This window comes from Vidua macroura, chromosome 22 (assembly GCF_024509145.1).
Source record: "Vidua macroura isolate BioBank_ID:100142 chromosome 22, ASM2450914v1, whole genome shotgun sequence".
NCBI lineage: Eukaryota > Metazoa > Chordata > Aves > Passeriformes > Viduidae > Vidua > Vidua macroura.
The window spans coordinates 2,953,219-2,974,529 of NC_071592.1; the positions used below are offsets into that span (position 1 = coordinate 2,953,219).

The 21,311-nt window shown below is 49.7% G+C and overlaps 1 protein-coding gene across 5 annotated transcripts; it reads left to right on the forward strand.

Moving 5' to 3' along the window:
• Positions 1-3: 3 nt before the first annotated feature.
• Positions 4-20,654, forward strand: TBCEL (tubulin folding cofactor E like). Of its 5 annotated transcripts, XM_053997219.1 has the most exons (10): positions 488-1,738; positions 2,406-2,456; positions 3,796-3,903; positions 4,154-4,303; positions 6,494-6,633; positions 8,569-8,750; positions 9,735-9,991; positions 11,555-11,681; positions 12,196-12,312; positions 16,372-20,654. In XM_053997219.1, exons 4-10 carry the CDS (start codon positions 4,171-4,173, stop codon positions 16,688-16,690), a joined length of 1,275 nt encoding a protein of 424 aa, XP_053853194.1. In that variant the 5' UTR covers positions 488-1,738; positions 2,406-2,456; positions 3,796-3,903; positions 4,154-4,170; the 3' UTR covers positions 16,691-20,654. The 5 variants fall into 5 exon arrangements, with proteins under 5 accessions (XP_053853198.1, XP_053853195.1, XP_053853197.1 ...); XM_053997223.1 differs by lacking the exons at positions 488-1,738; positions 2,406-2,456 and adding an exon at positions 4-38; XM_053997221.1 differs by lacking the exon at positions 3,796-3,903 and having other exon boundaries at positions 487-1,738.
• The last annotated feature ends 657 nt before the right edge of the window (positions 20,655-21,311 follow it).

The following is a 21,311-nucleotide window of genomic DNA, read 5'->3' on the forward strand; positions in this document are numbered from 1 at the left end:
GCTTCCGGGTCGATGCGGGACGCGGCCGGCGGGCCTGGGTGAGCGGGGCGGGGGACAGGGGACAGCGGGGACAGGGGACAGCGGGGACAGCGGGGACAGCGGGGACAGCGGGGACAGCGGACAGCGGGGCCGCCGGCACCGCCCGGCACCGCCCGGACAGCCCCGGCACCGCCCGGCCCCGGCCCCGCCAGCGGGCAGCGCGGAGGCCGCTGCCAGCCGGGGCCAGCCCGAGGCCGTGCGAGGGGACGGCGACAGCGACAGCGACAGGGACAGGGCGTGCGAGGGGCGGGGAGCGGCCTCGGGGGCTCGGGAGCTGGCAGGGGGCAGCCCCGGGCCCCGCAGCAGGGCCGCACGGACAGGGGTTCCCAGCAGGGAATCATCGCGGCTGCGGTGGGACAGCGCCGGGCCGGGCCAGGGGACAGGCCGGGTGTCCCCAGGGTGCGTCCCCTGCTCTCTGGGCTCCTCAGCGCAGTGCTGGGCTGAGGCAGCCAGCAGCGTGCTGGGTTTGGTGGGCCCGTGACAAAGTTTCACCTGCTTGGGTGGCTTGTCCTGGTGGCCCAGCGGGTCAGGCTCCCTGCCCTGCTGCAGAAATCCTGCTGGGATCTCCCTGCCCATGGCAAGGAGGGGTGCAACTAGACCATCTTCAAGGTCCCCTTCCAACCCAGACCATTCTGTGATTCACTGCTCTGCCTCTCGAGACCATCTCAAAAATAATTTCCCTGAATCATGTCTCGGGAGAACGATGTTGCAGCTCCTTGCAGACGGATGTTTGTGCTGCTCATCCCTTCCTTAGGCTTTGTTTTCCGTGTGTACAAACACGTCGGGATGTGTTTGGTGTGTGACTGTTCAGGATGTGCCCCGAAGGCGTTGGAGTGGCACTGGAATTTCATTAGCATGCCATTAGTGATGTCGTTCTCCTGAAGGGTCTCTTCTCCTGGAAGGCTCACAGCACAGGGGATGGAAATATTTTCCGTGCTCTCTTTTCACCCATCAGCTGGAAATATTTTCCATGCTGTTTTCAGTGTCCTCTTTTCACCCATCAGCTGGAAATATTTTCTGTGCTGGTGTCAGTGTCCTCTTTTCACCCATCAGCTGCAGCAGCTCTATTTCAGCTTGGGCTTGCTGCTGAAAGCAACCCAAGAGGAGAGGAGGGGGGAGAGTGGGGCTGGCAGGGGGCACACAGCAGAGCTGTGGGGGAATGGTCTGTGTGATGTGCACTGTGACACCTGGGGAGCCCTGAGCCCTTCACAGGGCTCAGTTTGCCACAGGATGTGCAGCAGTGATGTGACTCTGCCACAACCCTGGCATCAGGCAAGGTTTTCTCCACCATGGCCTTGAAGAAAATGCCCCGTGCTTTGTTCAGAAAGCTGCTGTGAACCCAGCCCGAGGAGAAGCAGGGCACGGCAGACGCTGGCCTGCCCTGGAATCAGTCTCAAGTCAGGGTCATGCCCCTCTTTCCAGACACTTCCCAGTGCTGCTTCCAGCTTGGGAATCCCAGCGCAGGAAGATGTGGAGCTGCTGGGGAGATCAGAGAGATGGAACAGCCCTGCTGGGAGGAAAGGCTGGCAGAGTTGGGATTGTTCACCTGGAGAGGAGAAGCTTTGGGGTGACCTCATTGTGACCTTGCAGTACTTGCAGGGAGACAGATGGAGAGGGACTGGTTCCAAGGGCCTGGAGTGACAGGGCAAGGGGGAATGGCTTCAAAGTGTCAGAGAGTGGCTTCAGACTGGATATTGAGGTGAAATTCCTCCCTGGGAGGGTGGGCACAGCGGGCCCAGAGAAGCTGTGGCTGCCCCTGGGTCCCTGGGAGTGTCCAAGGCCAGGCCGGATGGGGCTTAGCACCTTGGGATAGTGGAAGGTGTTGGAATGAGGGGTTTGAATTAAATTATTTTTGAGCTCCTTTCCAACCCAGAGCATTCTGGGGTTCTCTGTTCCTTCCTCACTGGGGCCTCAGCCCTGCAGCAGAGCACTGAAACCCAACAACAAAGGCTATTTGTTGCCACCTCTCAAAGCCCAAGTGCCTCGTTTGCACTCTGTGCTGTCATTTAGAAAACCCGGAGTTATTTTGAGCCCTGAATTGTTCCTCGAGCTGTCAGCAGGGCCACACTCAGAAACGTGCACCTTGCAGGTCACCCTGTCCTGCCCTTGTGCTGGCAGCATTCCCTTGAAACCTGTCATTCCCTGTGCACATCCTGCTGCTCCTTGCTGCCAGGCAATTGTAGGGATTCAGAGAAGCCCAGGTGATTACAGGGCACGTGGAATCCCATGGGAGGGGAGGTGGGAAAGGTGACTGCCCACTCCATGGCTCTTCTGTCATCTCACTGTGTTCAAAAGTAGAGCTTGAGGAAGAAAATGTTGGGGATTCAAAGCTGTTGGATGTAAATGTCAGTAGTTTTTCTTCTCAGTTCTGGACTGCTCTCACACTGGAGCTGAAAACACCATTTTTTGCCTCTAAGGTGAGTTTCTCCTGTGGAATTTCCAGCTGATGTTTGTTCAGCAGATAAAGAGGGATGGAGCAGATGGAAAAGCCACGTGAAGGGCAGAGGGCTTTATGCACATGGGAGTTCCAGAATTTCCAGACCAGGAGGTCTGAATGTGTGTTTGGAAAGCCCTGTCTGTCTGTGGATGGTGCTGAGCTCCCAGACCACTCTGGAACGAGGCCTTTCAGCCTAAAGCCTTGGCTCTCAGTGCACACTGTTCACGTGGTTTAGCCTAAAACTGAATGCCTTGTTCCTATCAAACTCCAGTTTGAGGATTTATTTTTTGATTCTAGATAGAGTAGTGACATGAGTCAAGTTTGAGCTATGAATCAACCAAGCTGTTGAGAGATGAAAATGGTGTTTTTTGGGTTTTTTTAAAGACTAATCCTGTAAGTCCCTATTTGTGACGTTTAATCTTTATATATAATATAAAAATGCTAATGTGCTTCAGTCAGTTGCTGCTTATTGTACTCAAATCCTTTTGGTTGGTGGGTTTTAGGTAGTCTGGTCATGAAGAAGTGAAGTGGAACTTGTTAAGCAGGCAATTCTCAGCAAGGGGAGCCTAAGTGAAATCACCTCTGTTTAGAATTTTATATCTAGCTTTATATCCTTGTCTGTAACAAGTCTAAGGGAAAGAAACAGGCAGAAACTTTAATTCAAGATTAGCAACATGGTTTGCAATGGATGTGTGGCCCTAGTCTGAGGTTTAAAAATGTAATTTTGCAGTAATTAGTGGAAAAGCTGCTCTACGACTAATTGTGCAGTGTGGGAAACCTGCACTGGTTCCTGCACGTTCAGGATTGTGATGCTGTGCCCGTGATGGGCAGCAGGACCAGGAGAGCTCTGGAAATAACAATCTCTTCATTCATGAACCAAGCTCTGCTCCTGTGCTACAAACCCATCAAATGCCAAGTTCAGAGCATGCAGAAGAAAACAAGGCAGAGAGAGAGGCTGAGTCCCACCTGGGCAGGACATGGAGGGGTCCTGGTGCCAAAAACACTCCCAGCTGACTGTCAGTATCTCTCCAGGCAGCTCAGCTGCCTGTGATGAGGCAAGGCCTCCTTCCTGTGCTGTTCTGTGCCATGCCCAGATACGAAGGGCACAGTTATTATCTCCCAGATACATTAGGCAGCTGCAGAATGGAATTGGCAGAAATTGCCTTTCGGCCTGGCCAAACGGAGTTTGGTGACACAGCAGAAAGGGGAAGTTGGCAGACAGCTGTTGGAGCAATCTCCTGCTCACAAACAGCTGTTTGCTCCTTCCCCTCCTGGCTGCCCTGGAAATGTGTTTGAGAATAGCTGTGGGTTTCTCACAGGCCTCGTGGGAGGGGCAGAAGTGACAAGTCCAGAAGTGACAAGTCCAGAAGTGACAAATCCAAAAGTCACCTTTTGCAGCCCAGAATTGTCCTGGAAGAGCACGTGGGGTAAGGAGGTCTTGAACTTGGCCTGTGATGCTGTGTCTGTACAGCACCAAACCCTCTGGCTTTGGGCTCTTTGCAAGTAATGTTTTACTTTAATCTTGAGTTTGGAATAGGACCTGTCAGATGGTCTGGAGCTCAGAAATAAAACCTGTGACCCATCTGCTTGCTTTCCCTGTGTTCTCAAGCACCACTATTAGAAGTGAATTTAACTTGCTGACTGCTCATATGCCCTATTTTTCTCTTCTTTAACCAGAAGTCCAAGAAGGGAGCATGGACCAGCCCAGTGGAAGGAGTTTCATGCAAGTTCTGTGTGAGAAATACAGCCCTGAGAACTTCCCCTACCGCCGTGGGCCTGGCATGGGGGTGCACGTCCCAGCAACTCCACAGGGCTCACCTATGAAAGGTAAATTCTGATCTTTCTGAGCATCTGGGGGGGTGCTGGGAGGAGTCAGCTGAAAGAGGAATCACCTTGAATTGCCCTGAAAAAGATCCATCACAATGTGGTGTTTTACTGGAGAGTTGAGAGGCTGGAATCCGACAAAGGTAGAAAGTGAATGAACTGGTTGCTGTAAAAAAACAAATTTCTCTACAGCATGACAGAATCAGCATTAGAGAATAGAATAGAATAGAATAGAATAGAATAGAATAGAATAGAATCGAATCGAATCATTTGGGTTGGAAGGGACCTTCAAGATCACCAGGTTCCAGCCCTGTGAGTGGAAGATGGACCTAAGGCCCTGTGCACTCTGTGTTTTGAGGGTTCAGCAGTCCTTGGAGTGTTCCTTCAGGCCACTGATCCTATTTTATTATTGGCTGCAGCAGCAGGTGTTTTGGCAGAGGTGGCTTAGAAATACATAAAATATCTGAATTTGAGGCTGGTTCCCATGCCACCAGCTTGCTTTGATGCCTGCAGGGACAGGAGCTCAGTGTACACAGGAGGGGACATCTTTCAGGCAGAGGAATGAGTTGTTGAATCTCTGCTTTTGTGACAAGTGCCTCAGTTGAACTTGCAGTGTACTTTGTCTTCTCCCAAATGCTTTGTGACCTAGTGGAGAATTCCCCTCTCCTGTGCTCCTGACCTTGCTGCCTCGAGGGAATTTAGCCAGATGTGTGTCTGAAGCTCTGTGCTGCTCATGGATGTCCTTGAGCCTCCCAGACTGCAGAATCTGTGTCACCATCTCCTCTGAATTAGACCCATGTGACACCTTTTAGTCTTCCCTCACGCTCTGATGTTGGCATTTCATTCTTGGTTTGTACGGGTGAGTCTGAGATTCACGTTGATCCCATCAGAGCTGCCCTTTATTTGTGTCACACATCCTGCCCATCATGATCTGTAGGAGTAATCCAAACTTCCATCAGGTCAATTCGTGTCATAACCAGCCCCAAAGGGGAAAATAGCCATGGAAATCAGCTGGATGAAGTTTCCAATAACTGGGTTTGACAGAGGAGAAAAAAGGGCCTGAGTTCAGCTGAGGGTACAAAATGAACAAGAACAGAAAAATGGCCTGATGGAATGTTCAGTCAGTGCCCTCTCTGCAGGTAAATTTACCTCTCCTGCTCACCTGAGCTGAAAAGAGACCACATCTTCAAACTGATTGAGACATGACTTACAAATACTGCATTAGTAATTCCCAAAGTGCCACACTATCCTTTAAAGAAACCAAACACTTCTGAGCCAGAAATCTTGGAAACCCAGATGACTCCAGGTAATTGTTTGCTGCCAGAATCCCTTTCTGGTTGTGCAGCTGTCAAGTGTTCAGGAGAAAAGGGGCCACCTATTTAGGAAAGAGCTTGTGTTTAGATTTTAATGGATTTTCCTGCTCCAGAGAAAGCCATGTTGTACATGAAGGAGTGTAAGACTGATGGCTTGCCTTGCCTTGCCTCAATGTGGATTTCTTGTTGAGGAAATTGTTTCCTGTTACAAACCCCCAGCTTTTTTCGTGGTTTAGCCTTAGCACAGCAGGCTGTGATTGAGGTCCAAGTCCTTGGTTGTAGCTTTGAGTACATTTACCTGTCTGAGGAGGGGCTGGAGCAAAACCACAACAGAAATGGGAAGGCAGAGCAGTGACCTGAGCTTTTGAATGAATACTGAATGCTCTACACTGAACCTTGGGAAGGGAAAGCTCAGAAAGGAAATGTTTAAATACCTCCTAAGAAATGTTTAAATACTTCCTAAGAAATGTTTAAATACCTCCTGGCTGTTACTAGGCCCAAGTGGGCTCAGGGCAGGAGGATAAGGGAGTCTGACTGTGCAGCTGGCACTCCCCTAGTCCTGTGTCCTATCTGCAGCAGCAGCTGCCTGGGGAAGAGCAGAAGTTGTGGCAAGCACTGATAGGAGACAGGCCATAAATGACAAAGGACACAGAAATACATGGAAGAACTGAAGAGCACTGATAGGAGTGGTGCTTCATGTTTACAGCCAAGGCTTCAGGACGGTGTCAGTTACAAAATCCGTGTTTAACCTGAAATCGGTGTAAATTCTGACGTTGCTGGTGCATTTCTCTTGCTGGCTGTAACATCCGTGTTTGGGGCTGGGTTCTGTAACTCCAAGGCAGTGCTGAGCAGAGGCAGCTTCTGTTTTTCCCTGTGCCAGACCGCCTGAACCTGCCCAGTGTGCTGGTGCTCAACAGCTGTGGCATCACCTGTGCCGGGGACGAGAACGAGATCGCCGCCTTCTGCGCCCACGTCTTTGAGCTCGACCTCTCCGACAACAAACTGGAAGACTGGCACGAGGTAAAATGGTGATGGGCACCTCACTGGGTACCTTTCACAGCTATTACTGACTGCAAATGCGTTGCATCGATGAGAGTTCCATTTTTGTGGCTTCTTTCTCATCTCTGAAGGTGATGTTTATTTACTTTGACAGCAACTGAGCAATATATGTGATGAAATTAATCCAGTGTGGCACTTCACTCCTGTACCTTGTGACTTACAGTCTTGGCCCGTGGGTGGAAAAATCTGTATTTTTTTTTTTTTTCATCATGCAAAGCGCTGGAACTGGCATTTGTAACACCAAGAAGTTAATGAGCAATTTCGTTTTTAACAGAGTGGCAGTTGATTCCCAGCTTTGCCACTGTGATGGTGGGCAAGGTATTTATTCCCTCTCCACATTTGTTGCCTTATCTGCAGAACAGATTTAATAATATTTACCACAAAGAGTATTTCTGAAGCCTCATTAATTAATGCTGAATGCTGTTGTAAAATCCTTTGAAGTGCTTGGGTGAAATAATGCTCAGTAAATGCAATGTAACAGGAGTGAAACAATCTCAATCCATTCAAGTGTCATTAAGTTCCTCACTGGATTATGCTGTCCTTTTATGTTGGTGTTTATTGTTGGAAATTTGTGGAAAAAACCAGGCTATCATGGGCTTTTGTGCCATCAGATTGTCATGTCTTGAAGCAGGGAGGGAATGCAGTGTTTGCAGTGCCCCAGCTCAGTGGGGCTGAGCTCATATCTGGTCATACACTGGTCACTCACAAGCTGCACATCTCACACCCTGCTCTGTGTTCAGTCTCTGCAGGCTGCCCTGGAACTGAAAGGCTTCTGTGTGTGCTGGCCCCTTCCTCTGAAACAGGATTAAGTTTTCACAGCCCATCCACACCAGATAAATATCTCCCCACCCCTAAAACCCGCCCGTGCTGGGGATTCCAGATCCCTAGGTAGCCTGTTCCCATGCTTAGCTAATAACCTCATAGGCCAAACTGTGTAATTTAAGTCTTCTGTGCTGCAATTTCAGCCAATTTCTGCCTGCCCTGTTCTCAGCAGGCAGGAGGAGCATCATCACTGCTCCTTATACAACAGCTTTTTATACCCACTAAGAAGAACTTTAATGCCTCCTTTCCTTATTATAGTATAATACTGAAAAAAATACCCTTCTTCCAATCATCCATCGTAAGCCATTTTTTTCCTAATCCTGTGGTTTTGGTGGACTGATGTCATCCAATTTGCCTACTTAATTCCTGAGGTGCAGCTCCTAAACCCTGACATCACCTGAGAGGAGGCGTGGAGCAAGGCAGACTCGTTACACACTTGAGTTCATGGGACAATCTCCCTTTGCCAGCAGCTGGGCCATTTCTTGACCTCTGTGTGCCGTGGTCTGCCCATCCCTGCCCATCCCAAAGCTTTGTGCAGTGGAGCTCTCCAGCCAGCTCTTCTCTCATTCAATTTTGTTTTCTGCATTGATGTCCGCTGGTGTTGGAAGCTGCTTCCCACTCAGTTCCCCAGTCAAGGGGGAATTGGGGATTGGCTGAGCTCTGTGGGAGCAGTGGGAAGCTGGACAAGTGCTCAGTGGTGGCCATGGAGGCAGGAGAAGTGGCCATGGCCCCCTGTGAGGGAGGGCTCCCTGGAACGTGCAGCTGCTCAGCCTTGGGGTTGAGGTGGATTTATGACCTCTCCCAAGGGACTGCCTTTCTCTTATCAAGCTGCTCCTAGAGTGTAATTAAATGAACTCCTGAGGAGAATGAGCAATTAACCACTCCATCTAGATCAGGAATGGCTGGAGTATGAATTACAGGCAGATATCCCTATGTTTTTCCCCATATCATTGCTTTGTGATGATTCCACAGGGCCCCTTTTAGGAGGTGGGATATTATTGCCAGAGGTCCGATTACTGCCTGATACACATTTCTTTCTCTCTATTTTTTTTTTTTTCTTCCCTCCCCACTTAGGTCAGTAAAATTGTGTCCAACGTCCCCCACTTGGAGTTTCTAAACCTGAGTTCCAACCCTCTCAGTTTGTCCGTTTTAGAGAGAAGTTGCGCTGGGTCTTTCGCTGGCGTCCGCAAACTTGTGCTCAACAACAGCAAAGCTTCCTGGGAAACAGTGCACACCATCCTGCAGGAATTACCAGAGTAAGCCTGGCAGTCTGGGGCTTTACTGCACTCAGGTCAAGGCTGGGTTATGGAGTCATGTGCTGAGGGGTGAGGGGGATGTGAGGATGCAAACATCAGTAGAGAAAAAGGGATGTTTTCCTTTGGGAGTTTGGGAACTCCAGGTGAGTGCTTTACATTGTCCTAAAAACCAAACTTGGGTGGTGCTGCAAAGCCCAGGTCTTCTCCTCCTCCAAACCTAAATTCCAGAGATGGATAATGACCCCAAAAAATGTAGGAGGGTCACACTTCCCTCTGAGTCACTGTGCAGTGAATGGTGCAGGACATACCTGTTAAATGGGAGGTACCTCTGAGGGTCTGGCCACTTGTCAAGGAATATTTCATCCTGCTTTTCTGTGCTAAGGTGTTGATTTCTGTGGTTTGGTCACGGGCCACCTTGGCATTCTGCTCCCATGGGTGTCCTCAGTGGCTTCCTTTGGATGACAGATCCCTCTTTGTGTGGCTTTGTAAGCAGAGATGATGACAACAGAATGTCCTGCATGGCCCAACCTACACTCCTCTGGGATTGTGAGAGTTGTCTGAAAACTTAGTGGGACCAGTTCTTTCTTTAATGGGATCTGTTCTTTCTTTACTGGGATCTGTTCTTTAATGGGAATCTTTGGCAGTGATGTGGGGGAAAAAAATCATCATCAGTGTTGTATCAAAGCCCCATTTTAAATTAAGCTGAGAGCACAGGTCCCAGTGACTGTTGGGTTGGTGGCTTGTTGGGCACAGAAGCAGAAGACAACCCCAACCAATCTGTTACACAATGCTGGGAGAGACTCGGGGAACACTTAAAAGGTTTTTTTTAATCTTTGAAAATATGGATGGGAGCAGAGATGTAATTGGAACACTCTGTGTGGAGTGCTCAAAGTCATTCTCTGCACCGAGGCTCTCCGAGCTGTTACAGAAAGTTTTGTTAAAATCACATAAAATTGATGACATGATCCTTTCTGCCCTGTGCAGCTTGGAGGAACTCTTCCTGTGCCTTAACGACTACGAAACAGTGTCTTGTTCTCCAGTATGCTGTCAGTCTCTCAAGCTACTCCACATAACTGACAATAATCTTCAAGACTGGACTGAGATTCGAAAGTTGGGAATTATGTTTCCATCACTGGACACACTTATCCTGGCTAACAACAACCTCACCACCATTGAAGAGTCAGAAGATTCCCTGGCAAGGCTCTTCCCCAACCTAAGATCCATCAACTTGCACAAGTCAGGTGAGAGCCTGGAAGCTGGGATGGGTTTTGTTGCTCAGTCAGAGTCTCTCCTCTGTATAGATGACAAGCAGTGAACTTACCCATCTGTAGGATTTTCCTGCTGCTTTGGGTAGTCAGTCATATCAAAAGATGAGTCAGAGCAGTGTGGACCAGTTAATCAAAATGAGCTGGAAAGGTTTTTTATGTTGGTAGTTACCCTCTGTTTCCCATCCCTGCCTCAGGTACTCCTGGCTGGGGAAGGATAAATAAACGTCTGGCAGTGGAGGGGATGAAAGAATCCCATTTTCCCTTTATTCCCTGTTTTATCTCGGGTAAAATGAGGCCATGTGCAGGTATGCAGCATGGATCAAGCATCCCCAGCAGAATCTGTGCTCAGTCATTACAGCGATGCTGGCAGCTGCTTTTACACTCCAGCCCCAGAGAATTTTCAGCCAATGCTCCAGAAAGAGAATGAGCAGTTGGAATATTGGGAAGAGCATCCTGTGCTGGGAGAGAAGGAGCTGCAGGGCAGCTCGTGGGGGCTGTGATGTGTTTGTGTATGACACATACACCAGAAACTCATCTGCAGGAGTGCTTCATGCACCAGCAGCTTTTGTTCTTTACAGCTTTATATGCTGTGCAAGTGCTGCTGAAGTGTCAGGCAGGTAGAAGGGACTTTATTAACATGCCCTGCAATGTAAGCATCAAGGAATCCCTGTAATAAAAGCTTAACTAGAGGAGGAAAAGCCTGTTAAGCTGCATTTGAAAGCACTGTGTCACCGAGGAACAAGTGCTCCTCTGGTAAGTAGTTTTGCAGTTTTGATGCCAGGTGCTTAAGAACTCTGGGCTCTGTGTTGCATTTTGATGTTTTGGGAGCTGAAAGTCAAATAGGAATCCCAAGGAGCTTGTTAAAACTTTTTGGGGGTTTTAGAGAAAGCTGCTGCACCTGAAGTTCTGGCAGGCGAGGACTCCAAGATGAGTTGTGTTGATCTCATCACACAATCACGGCTCTGCTGTGCTCAATCCTCAGCTTTGTTTTATTTTGCCCTCCCTGTTTGCTTTGTTATCCCAAATGTCAGGTCTTGAGGGGGCTGAAAACGAGTTTAAACCTTTTTCATTAAATGGCTGGATAGCTTCTGGGACTGTTTCACCATTGGGTTGTGAGCAGAAATGGGACCCAAGGTGGTTGTGTGTGTGAGGTAAAGCCATTTGATGGCCGTTTAGTGATGCCTGGAATGAAAGAAGTGCTGGTGGCTTTAACACTCTGAAGGCAGCATCCCTTTATAGACACAACATCACTGATGCTGGTCAGTCCCCAGCAGTGAGGCCAAAGGCTGAGTGGTCCATAAAAAAGCCATGGAGAGCATCCTTATACACTTGGAAACAGCACAAGAGAATTTCAGCTCCTCTGTCTTGTAAGCAAATGTTGATTTTTTTAGCAGCACATTGTGAGCAAAAAGCCAACTTCTCAAAGGAGCAGCAGTGACACTCTCCTGTCACATATGTTCTTTGGCTGTGTCTGATTATCTTGGATCCATGATGTGTTTTCTGTGTTTGTTAACACACATCTTTCCTCCTGAGCAGGTCTGCATTGCTGGGAAGACATTGACAAGTTAAATTCTTTCCCGAAGCTCGAGGAAGTGAAATTGCTGGGAATTCCTCTGCTGCAGTCTTACACCACCGAGGAACGCAGGAAGCTGCTAATAGCCAGGTCTGTTGGTTTGTTCTGCTCAGCAGAAACATGACAGGCCAAGGAAGGGGTGGGAGCAGGTAATCAGAGGAAGAGGCTGGCAAGAGATGAAGTTCTGTGTGAATGCAGAAAGATTGGAGCTTGATTTGTTGGGTGGGAGCAGCTCATCAGAGGAAGAGGTTGGTAGGAGATGAAGTTCTGTGTGAGTGCAGAAAGATTGGAGCTGCTTTTGTGGAAAAGTCAGAGAAGTGAAAATGTTAAATCTGACTGTTCTGCTTCTCAGGGGCTTTTGTGAGGCTCCTACAAATCTGTGCACGTGTGGTGTATATCTGTGGTGAAATGAAAATGCCTGATTTTGGGTGTTCTTGACAAATCACCTGGAACTTTCCTGCTCTCTCAAAGGGACTGAGGCCTGAGCTTCCTGGCAGGAATTCTCATAGTGTTCAAGCTGAGGCGCTTTGATGTGACTGCCTTGTTGGTGAGCCTGTCTGGGCTCCCCTCCTGGCTGACTGTGGCTCTTGGTGTGTGCCTGCAGGTTGCCATCCATCACCAAGCTCAACGGCAGCATCGTGGCCGACGGCGAGCGGGAGGACTCGGAGCGCTTCTTCATCCGCTATTACATGGAGTTCCCCGAGGAGGAGGTCCCCTTCAGGTAGGAATTCTCTGTCCTGCAGTGGAGAGCAGGGACAGAAGGGTGCTGACTGGCCAGGTGATGGGAAATATGTGCCAGCTGTTCCATGAAAAGGCACCCCTCACCTTCCTCCAGCCTTGGCTCCTTCAGTCTCTTTGGGCTGAAATTGTTGTGTTCTTGTTGTCTGATGACTTGTGGGGTCACTCCTGAGTCAGATTTGGTCTTAAAAGTGCCTGTGTCAAGTGCCATTGACCAACAGGACTGTTCAGTTCATGACCTTCATTGTTTCCTGGCCTCTCCCACAGCTCCCTTCATAATCCACCTGCGTTTGGGAGTGCCCAAAGCCAGGACACATCGTGCTCTCCACTGCCAGGCCGGGGCACATAATCCTCTGGACCATCTGGTGTGTGGAATGTGGCTGGCAATGGGAAGCTGTCCCCTCACTTTCAGGCCTGCAAATCACAAGTCTGATGGGTTTTCTTTGCCAAAAAAGTACATCAAACGATCCGTTCATCTTGGTAAACTAATGAACTTGGACAGATGCTGTTCAGTCTGTATCTTTTTTGTGCCAGCATCCACTTACTGCTTTTAATGGGCTGAGGAGGGATCATGGAGCATTAGCCTTTACCTGCCCTCTGCCCTAAACCCTCGCGTGCTTTTGGACAGCAAAGCTTTATTATCCTTTTTTTACAGAAAAGGGGTAGGACAGGAGTGTGTGTGTCACTCTGAGGGCACAGACAGAGGTGGGGACACACTGAAGGTCACAGGTATGGCCTGGCATGGATGACAGAGGTGCAAATGGCATCTGCTCAGTGTTTTCCTCTGCTTAACTCTCAGCTAAAATGCCTCTTGTTTTTCTAAAGCACTGGATATGTGAGTTGCCAATCCAGTAAGGGGGTGGGAAGGCTGGAATGGGGAATGAGGGCATGGCATTTTGTGGGAATATTAATAGGGTCGGTGATTACAATATTTGTTAAAATCATGCTGGGGTCAGTTCAGAGGCAGAGGGCACTCATGCAGTCAGGGAGACAAGACAGCTGGTCCTTTTTCTGAGGACAAGTCCTGACTTGTAATTTTAGAGGGCCTTGAAGCGTAAAAAATGAAGGAAATATTGGAAGGGATAACAGCAGAGACAGAGAATGCAGGAGAGGGGAAGGGGAAGGGGAGACTGGGACTGTGAGCTCACGGTGCTGCTCCCAAAAGGGATTAATTTCCATAACATTTCACATTTCTTGTGTTTGGTGGTGACAGAATGTCAGCGATCCATACATTGCTGGGAAGGACACAGTGGGGTACAGCTTTAGGCACTCAGGATGCTTAGGACATGGGTTTTGGGAGCAGGCTGTGTGTTACACATCACCACACACCACTGGGATTGGTTTGCAGGTGGGATCTCATGCAAAAGTTTCCTGACATCTCACCCATCCTAGAAAACCAGGCTAATTTAGACCAACATGCCAGCTTCCTGCTAGAAAATTACCTCCCCCTCAGATTTCTTAGCCTTTAAACACTGGAACTGCCTTTTTCATGGTCAATGGCCTCTTTGTCCGAATCCCTTCATCTGTGCAGCATTTCCAAGAGACTTCTGCAGCTACCAGAGAGGGTTGTTCTGTCCTGGAGGGGTTGGGTGCCACTGCAGACTCTTTTCTAGTGAGGCTGCAGATGGCTGAGAGTGTCCCCAGTGCTGGGTTTCAGTTCCTGGACCCACAATCAGCAGCCCTTGTCCGAAGGGAGAGCTGGCGTTCCTTGCAGAGGGATTTTTGTGTCTGTTTGTTGCTAAAGCTTCCCCTTCCTCACTCCTAAATCTGGTGTGGTGGCTCCAAAAGTGGTTTGCAATTAGAAACTAATCAGGACACACACGTTGTGCCTGGGGTCTGACATCTGCATTGCAGTGCTGCCTCGAGCAGAGGGAGAACAACTTGAGCAGGGAAAACTTCCCAGTGGGAGCAGCCCCCCTCCAGACTGGCAAGGTGCAGCCTGTGATAAGCTCTGTCACCAGAGCCCCCCTGCTTGCTGCATTGCTGTCTGCAGCTGGAAGGGATCAGGCAGGCAGGGAAATGGAAGGAACAATTTATCTCTGTGGATGTCGTGGTTACAGGGAGCGCCGGGTGCACAATCCAATATTGGCTGTCTTGTGGAGTGACGTCCTCGTGTCTGGGGGGTTTTAATGAGCCCTCTGCTTGTCTGCTCCACTGTTTATCTGCAGAGTATCACAGACACTTTCAGCCAGGCTCAGGTCTTCAGCAGCCTCGGTGTCTGCCAGGCTGGAAGGGGTGATTAGAAAAGTCTCCAGGGTGCCTATTATTGGGGTCCAAAACATCCCTGTACCAGTCTGCCTTGGTCCTGATTGATTTGAGGGCAGCCAGTCACTCACACTCCCCACTTCCTTTGCAGCTCACATACAAAGGAGGAAGGTGCAAAGCTCATTCTGCCCTTCCTCAACACAAGAAAACTTCAGACAGCATTGCTTGACCCACCGCATATTTACAGCACATATTTGGATAATCACGGCTCTCTCATGGTGGTTCTCTCTCTCAGCTTGTCTGAAATTTGTCCCCCTCTTCATCCTCTCCCCACCATCAGCCTGGTTCACTTAGTGCATGAATCATGACAGTAATTGTGGCTGGCCCAGAAGTTGTTGCTGGTGTGCAGCAGCAGAGATGCTGAGAGTTAAAGGGATGTCCCAAAGGGGGCTGAGAGGTTGGAGCGGCAGGAGGTGGGTTCCTCTCTCCCTCTTTCCCATCGGATGTTGCTGCTGGCAAATCCTTCCAGAGAAAGGGAAGCCCTCCCCAGTGCTGACACGTTGGCTGGCATTTGCTCTGCCTGCAGGTGGGTTCAACGTGGGGAGTGTTGTTTTCTCTCAGCACTAATGGCTTTCCCAGATAAATGGGGCTGCTCCCACCACCCCGGCAAAGAGCAGGGCACCGTCCCGCCTGTGGACGCTCTGGTGGTGGCCGTGGGACTGGGGAAATCCTAGTGCCTTGTGGCCCTTACCTCAGTGCCCAGCACACAGAGGGGCTGCTGTTCTCCAGGAACATTCCTGCCTCCGGCAGGACTCCCTGGGGTCACGCAGCCTGCCAGATCCCATCGCTGCTCCGGGGGCTGTGACACCGCGCCCATCGCATTCAGCCCCGCCTGGCATCGGGAGCACAAAGCCCTTTCTGTGCCGGGGCTCTGAAACGTTACCTGTCCTCAGCAGCTCTCAGCCTTTGTCATCCCAGCCCCATTGTGTTTTGTGCTGCCTTTCCTGCTCTTTCCCAGCCAGGCAGGGAGATCCAGCCTGGCCCGACGGGAGCGATACCAGGGGGGCGGGGGTGACACAGACTTTCCATTGCAGGGACCTTGGGAAGAGCACTCAGAGAACTTGGCTGCAAGGACAAGGTGACAAGTGGAGTGTGTGCCTCTGCTAGTAAAATCCCCATCTTGTTTTAGAGCAGGTGTGAGGGATCAGCTGGCAAGAAGTGCCCTGTTTGTTATCAGCTCTCAAACTGTGCAGCAGCTCACCTTGTTTTGGTGATCTTGATGATCCTGTACTCAGTGGAGTGTAACATTTGGGACCTAGCTGGCCTTTTGGAAAAGAGCAGGAATGTCTGATGATCAGTTAAGTCATGAGGCCACAGATAATGGGAATCTAAACTGAAGGCTGTGTCCTTTCTGTGGGCACTGCCTTGGTTCTGGCACTCTTCAGTGAAGTGTTTTCACTGCAGCAGGAGGCGTAGAGTTGTGAGCACAGCGTCCTCTCTTTCTTCCAAATCCCACTGCAGCCACGGCTGGGATTTCTGAAACTGTAGGAGCCCCAACTGTGTTGTCAGGAAGCTGTTTTGAGACCAGTCAGCTTGAACATCTCAGGCTGGTGGTAACTTCACCTTGCTCAGCAAGACACTTCTCCCTAGTGGGACACTGAGCTCACGTCAGTGCCACGGTGCAGCCTGAGGACTGTGGGACAAAGTGACTGGAGTGCTTGGGCTTTCTGGGGCTTTCAGCTGGAATCAGGGTCAATGTTGTCTCACGTGGGGAACACTCAGACCTGGGAGATGTGCACTGGCTGTACCATAACTCTGGACTTGTTGAATTTTCCAGGTATCACGAGCTGGTCACCAAGTACGGGAAGCTGGAGCCCTTGGCTGTGGTGGATCTGCGGCCTCAGAGCAGCGCCAAGGTGGAGGTTCACTTCCAGGACAAGGTGGAGGAGATGTCCATCCGCCTCGACCAGACTGTGGCAGAGCTGAAGAAGCACTTAAAAACTGTGGTGCAGCTGTCCACAAGCAACATGCTGCTCTTCTACTTGGACCAGGAAGCTCCTTTTGGTCCCGAGGAGATGAAATACAGCTCGCGGGCGCTGCATTCCTACGGCATCCGGGATGGGGATAAAATTTACGTGGAGCCCAGAATGAAATAGCCTTTTTGCCCACACCCACACGCCCCCACACACCCACACACATGCATTGAGGAGTTTTTTGCAAGGTTTTTATTTCGGTTGGTTGGTTGAGGTTTGGTTGTGTTTCTGTAGCAGGTAATTTCTTAGCCCGGAGGAAGTGCCCTGATCTGAGAACCATGCCCACCATCCACTGCAGGTGACCTTGAGGTGACAATTGACTTCAGGACGTGTGTTTCAGTGTGGGCAATACCTTGATGTTTCCTTTGATGCTCCGGTATACTCGTGATTTGGCATGAATGGTCAGTTGTTCAAGCTAAACAATGCCAGGGTCCATAAGGGAGGAGACAGCTCGGTGCAGAATTTGACCTGTTGTTTTCTTTTCCTAAATTTTTTGGTGTTTTGCTCCACCAGATCTCCCTTTGCCCTAGCTATCCAACTGTGGCTCGAGCTTGCTGTAGTATTTTCTTGCAGCTTGGTGCTGTCTCAACCTTTTGTTGTGCTCGAGTTCACAGGAAAGATCTCCATCAGTATTCTGCTTGATTCAGAGCTCAGGTACTTTAGTGCATCCACTTCACTCCACTGGTTTGCTTTCTGTGAGTGCACAACATGGGGGAAAGAAAAAGAACTACCCAGAAAGAAACTTTCTTTTCAAACTGCACGCTCTACATCCACCTGATTTTGGGGGGAAAAAAAGAGGTTTTGGCTGCTGTACCCATCTCTCATGGTGCCTGCAGCCTGTGGGGATAAAGCGTGTGTTGGAAAGTGAATTTTGGGAGGTGGTGGATGAGCGCTGCATTGGAAGGGCTTTTGGAACAACAGGTCAACAAGGGGTTGAAGAGCAGCTTGTCCTGTTGTCCATCCTGATGCTGAAGAGATCCTCCGTGCACTTCACCTTGTACCAGTGGGCGCTGCAAGTGGAATGGCTAAAATTCCTCTCCTGGGAGAGAGGAAGAGTCAAGTTGAAGTTTGTGTTCGTTGCTGTTGCACCAGTTCAAACCTAGCACTTTCCCCGGGGCCCCTGGCCGGGGGTCCCTGCGTAGGGTCCGAACTCGGAGGATGTGTTGGCTCGGATCAGCCTCTGGAAGGGGAGGAACAAAGCAGCTGGACTCTCGTTGGGTGTTCAGAGGTTTCACTCTCTCTCTCTCTCTCTTGGCTTCCCCCACGCGCCCCTCGTAGGCATCGCGTGCTGCTGCTTCACGTAGGCCCTGTTTTCTACTGCAGAGCAGATTCCCCTGCCTGGTCAGTGAAATCCTCCTTCCTGTTTCTCTCTCTTGTTTCGCTTTCCTGTGTCTTCCCCGCTCCAAGTTCAAGACTTTCCCAATTTCCTGGTTACAAGCAGCTGCTCAGCAGTTTTTGGAGCTGTGCAGCGAGGGCTCTAGTTACACATGAACTCCTGACCTTCATTTTGAAATGCTCCCTTTATCCCCACGTGCACTTTCTTTCCCAGGATGCTTTTTCCCACATCACCGAGCTCCTTTGGTATTCTTGGAGTTGTGTATTTCTCTTCACATTTTACCTGGATTGTGGGGTGGGATCATTGGGGAGGGGGACAAAGTATTATTATCTCATAGTCTTCAGGTTTAGGATTTGGGGATTGTTCAGAGGGGATTAGTTCCTTATCCAAAGCAAGGGTTAAAACGGGAGGATTTAAAACAAGTTACTAATTTATGCCTCATCCCCCTGCCAAAAATAGCAATTTCTTGGCCCCGTTGAGATGAGCAATAGGGAAGGGAGTGAGATTTTCCATAGGTAGCATAGGTTTTCCGTAGATCTGTGGTATCTGTAAACTAAACAGCAGGGAGATAGTGGCAGTATAACATAAAATGATGCTTTTATAAGCTAGAGCTTTACTGAAGATGTATTTTCATTTGGGCAGTGAAAATAATTTGCTGTCTGATAGCAGAACCTTTAAGCCAACACTTCTGTATGATATATACATACCTACCAATAGGAAAAGTTGTGGTTAATAAGATATTTTGTTATAAAGCAAAGTTTTATGAAGATATGGTTGTTTAATATTAGAAGCCTATTTCAGCCCTTGACCTCCAGTGTAAGTAGGTTTTCCCTGAGTGGCTGCAGAGTCCGAGGCAAGCGACCTATGGGGATGCAAAAGTTTCTCTGACCCAATTCTCCAGAGCAGTAATTGCCTCTGTGGGTGTATTTATGGCATTGCACCTGCTATTCCTGAGATGCTGTAACTCTTGACCAACTTCCTCAGCACAATTAAGTGTCTGGGTTTCAGAGAAGGGAATAAACAAAGGCCATTAAAGAGTGGAATGGGATGATAAAGAACAGCCAAGTACGTGCTTTTAAGTTTGTTTGCCCACTAAAAATTGGGCTGTCCATGGAGGGATCGGTGCTGTCACCAGCTCAGAACTGGCAGTAAATCCTGCTTTCATTTGTGACAGACCTGGTGGGAACTGGAAGATGGAAAAAGAGAACACAGAAGGTTAACAGGTGCTGGGGATTTGGTGCTGACACCCAAACCTGCTCCCCTAGTCCGTTCAGGGTATGAAATCACCACCCTGCCACTCCTCCAGGGGAAGGTTTTTCTTGAGGCATTCACCTTGTGTGCAGATAGTGGAGCAGTCGTGGGGTAGAAACCAAAAGTCTTGGTTGGCTTCCCAAGGAGAAGGACTCACACCCAAAAGCCAGAGAGAGTTTGTGTGTGCAGATGATCAGCTGTGGGAAGTGGGACCAAACAGCACACAGGGATGTGGCAAAATACCCCAAATCATGATACCTTGTGGGGAAGGGTCTTGTGTGTGTGCCACCCAACAGGGGACCATGTCTTGGGGAGAGAGGAGAAGGTTCTGAGTGGGAGAGGAGGTTTGGGTGCTGATCGAGGGTGCAGATGTGGCAGGAGGTTTGATTTAAACCTCTGCCATGTCAGATGGGGCCGTGTCCAGGCATTGCCAGCACGTGCCCTCTTCAGCTAAAGGTCCCTGGGTCTGTCACATCCGCTGAGAAAACAAAATAGATGTGCAAACTTCCCTGGCTTGTGTGTCCTTCTGTCTGAGGGCACTTTTGTTGTGTTGTTCCTGCTAGTTCATGCATCAAAGTCTGCCACGGGCAGCCTGGGCAGAGCACCTGCTCCACGAGGACTTGGGTGACAGCTGTATACCAAAGTGCCACACGGCTCCGTGTGCCCAGTTCGATGCTGTGCTTTGTGTTTTTGGAGATGTTCCTGTTCAATATCCGTGTTTTTGGCCAGATGTTCCAGGCAGATTGCTGTTATGAATATGCACAGGGTGCTGGCTGTCCTCTGCTCCCGGGCTGGGATTTGTAACCTCGATTTTGGGAGCTGCAGGCATGCTGGTGGCAGGTGTGACCCGTGGTGGCTTGGAGGACGTGCTGCTGGGGACAGGCTCTCCCTGTGCCCTCTCCTCCTCGGGTCTGGAATCCGACGGAGGCGCCGCGGCGGCTCTGCCTCCTCGCTTGTCAGTGAGATTCTGTAGGTTCTGTTTGTGTGCAAGATTTGAGAATGCAAACGAGGTGCTTAAAGCAGCCCAGAGGCTAAAATATGTATTCCTGGCAGCTGTGCCTCCCTCGTTTGGATGTGGCACTTTTTAGGCAGCACAGAGACGCCTTCCCCAGAGCAACGTTAGAGGGGCTCCAGCCCTCTCGGGCCTTTGCCTCTGTGATTGCTTTTCTGCAGTTCCTGGAAACTTCAGCTATAACTTAAACATGAAGATCTATTCTTGCTCCCTGTTAATGTTGCATCCATATGTAATTTTGAAGAAGAACTGTAAGTCCATCTGGTTTTTTATTCTGGTTTCTCTCCCAGGGGATACACCTCCCGCTCCCACAATTTGCCTTTGGTTTGCTCGCAGACTTTAGTGGTGGAATTCAGGCCAAAATAGGTCATTGGTTTGGATCAGTTCAATAAACTTATGTAAGTTTTTACACTAAAACCCCCAGTGTCCTGAGCTTTGCACTTCTGTGTCCCCTGAAGCAAAAAATGTTCCCTGTTGTCACCCCAAAAGTGTGAGTGAAAACTGCTGGAATTTTTTTTTTTTTTTTGTCCTGCTGATGGTTTTGTTGTCTGTCCATGAGCTTGGGCACAGCCACCTCACCTGTGCAAGGAGAGGAGAAGTCACTTCCAGGAGAGCTGGAAGATCTGTTCCTCCTCTGGACTGTGTTTCCCCATGACTGGGACTCATCCCCGCTTCCAGGTGAGGAATAAAGCTCGAGCACACTCTCTCTCCTCAGAGGGACTGGCCTTGGGGTTAAAAGAAATTTCACCCACATGGTCTGCACCAAATGACCCTGGGAGAGGCAGGAGGAGAGAGATGCTCCTCTGGATGGGAAAGAGCTCCTGTGCAAATCCATTGCCAGGGCATCTTGCATGGGCTGTGCCAGGTCCTTGAGATGGGAACGAGACAAGGCACTGCCTGTGGCTGCTGTGCCAAGGTCAAGCAGCCACGGAAGCCCTTGTGGCACCTTTGAATGCTTGTTTTTCCTTGAGGTAAGGCATGGGAGGAAGTTTTCTGCTAGAATTATTAAGAGGTGTTTGGTTGTTCAGCGCTGCATGATGGGAACATCCCTGCCAAAACAAGAGAGGCTGGAAGACAAAATCTTCCCCAAAGAGTCAGTGAGACCTAATCAAACTTCATCAGCGTTCACTTGCCCAGGACAAACA

Excerpts from the sequence above, each read along its gene's own strand:
- TBCEL (XM_053997223.1), top strand. The coding sequence starts at position 4,171 with ATGGACCAGCCCAGTGGAAGGAGTTTCATGCAAGTTCTGTGTGAGAAA. Across the intron at positions 6,634-8,568 it reads AACTGGAAGACTGGCACGAG|GTCAGTAAAATTGTGTCCAA; the intron begins GTAAAATGGTGA and ends CTCCCCACTTAG. Across the intron at positions 8,751-9,734 it reads ATCCTGCAGGAATTACCAGA|CTTGGAGGAACTCTTCCTGT; the intron begins GTAAGCCTGGCA and ends TGCCCTGTGCAG.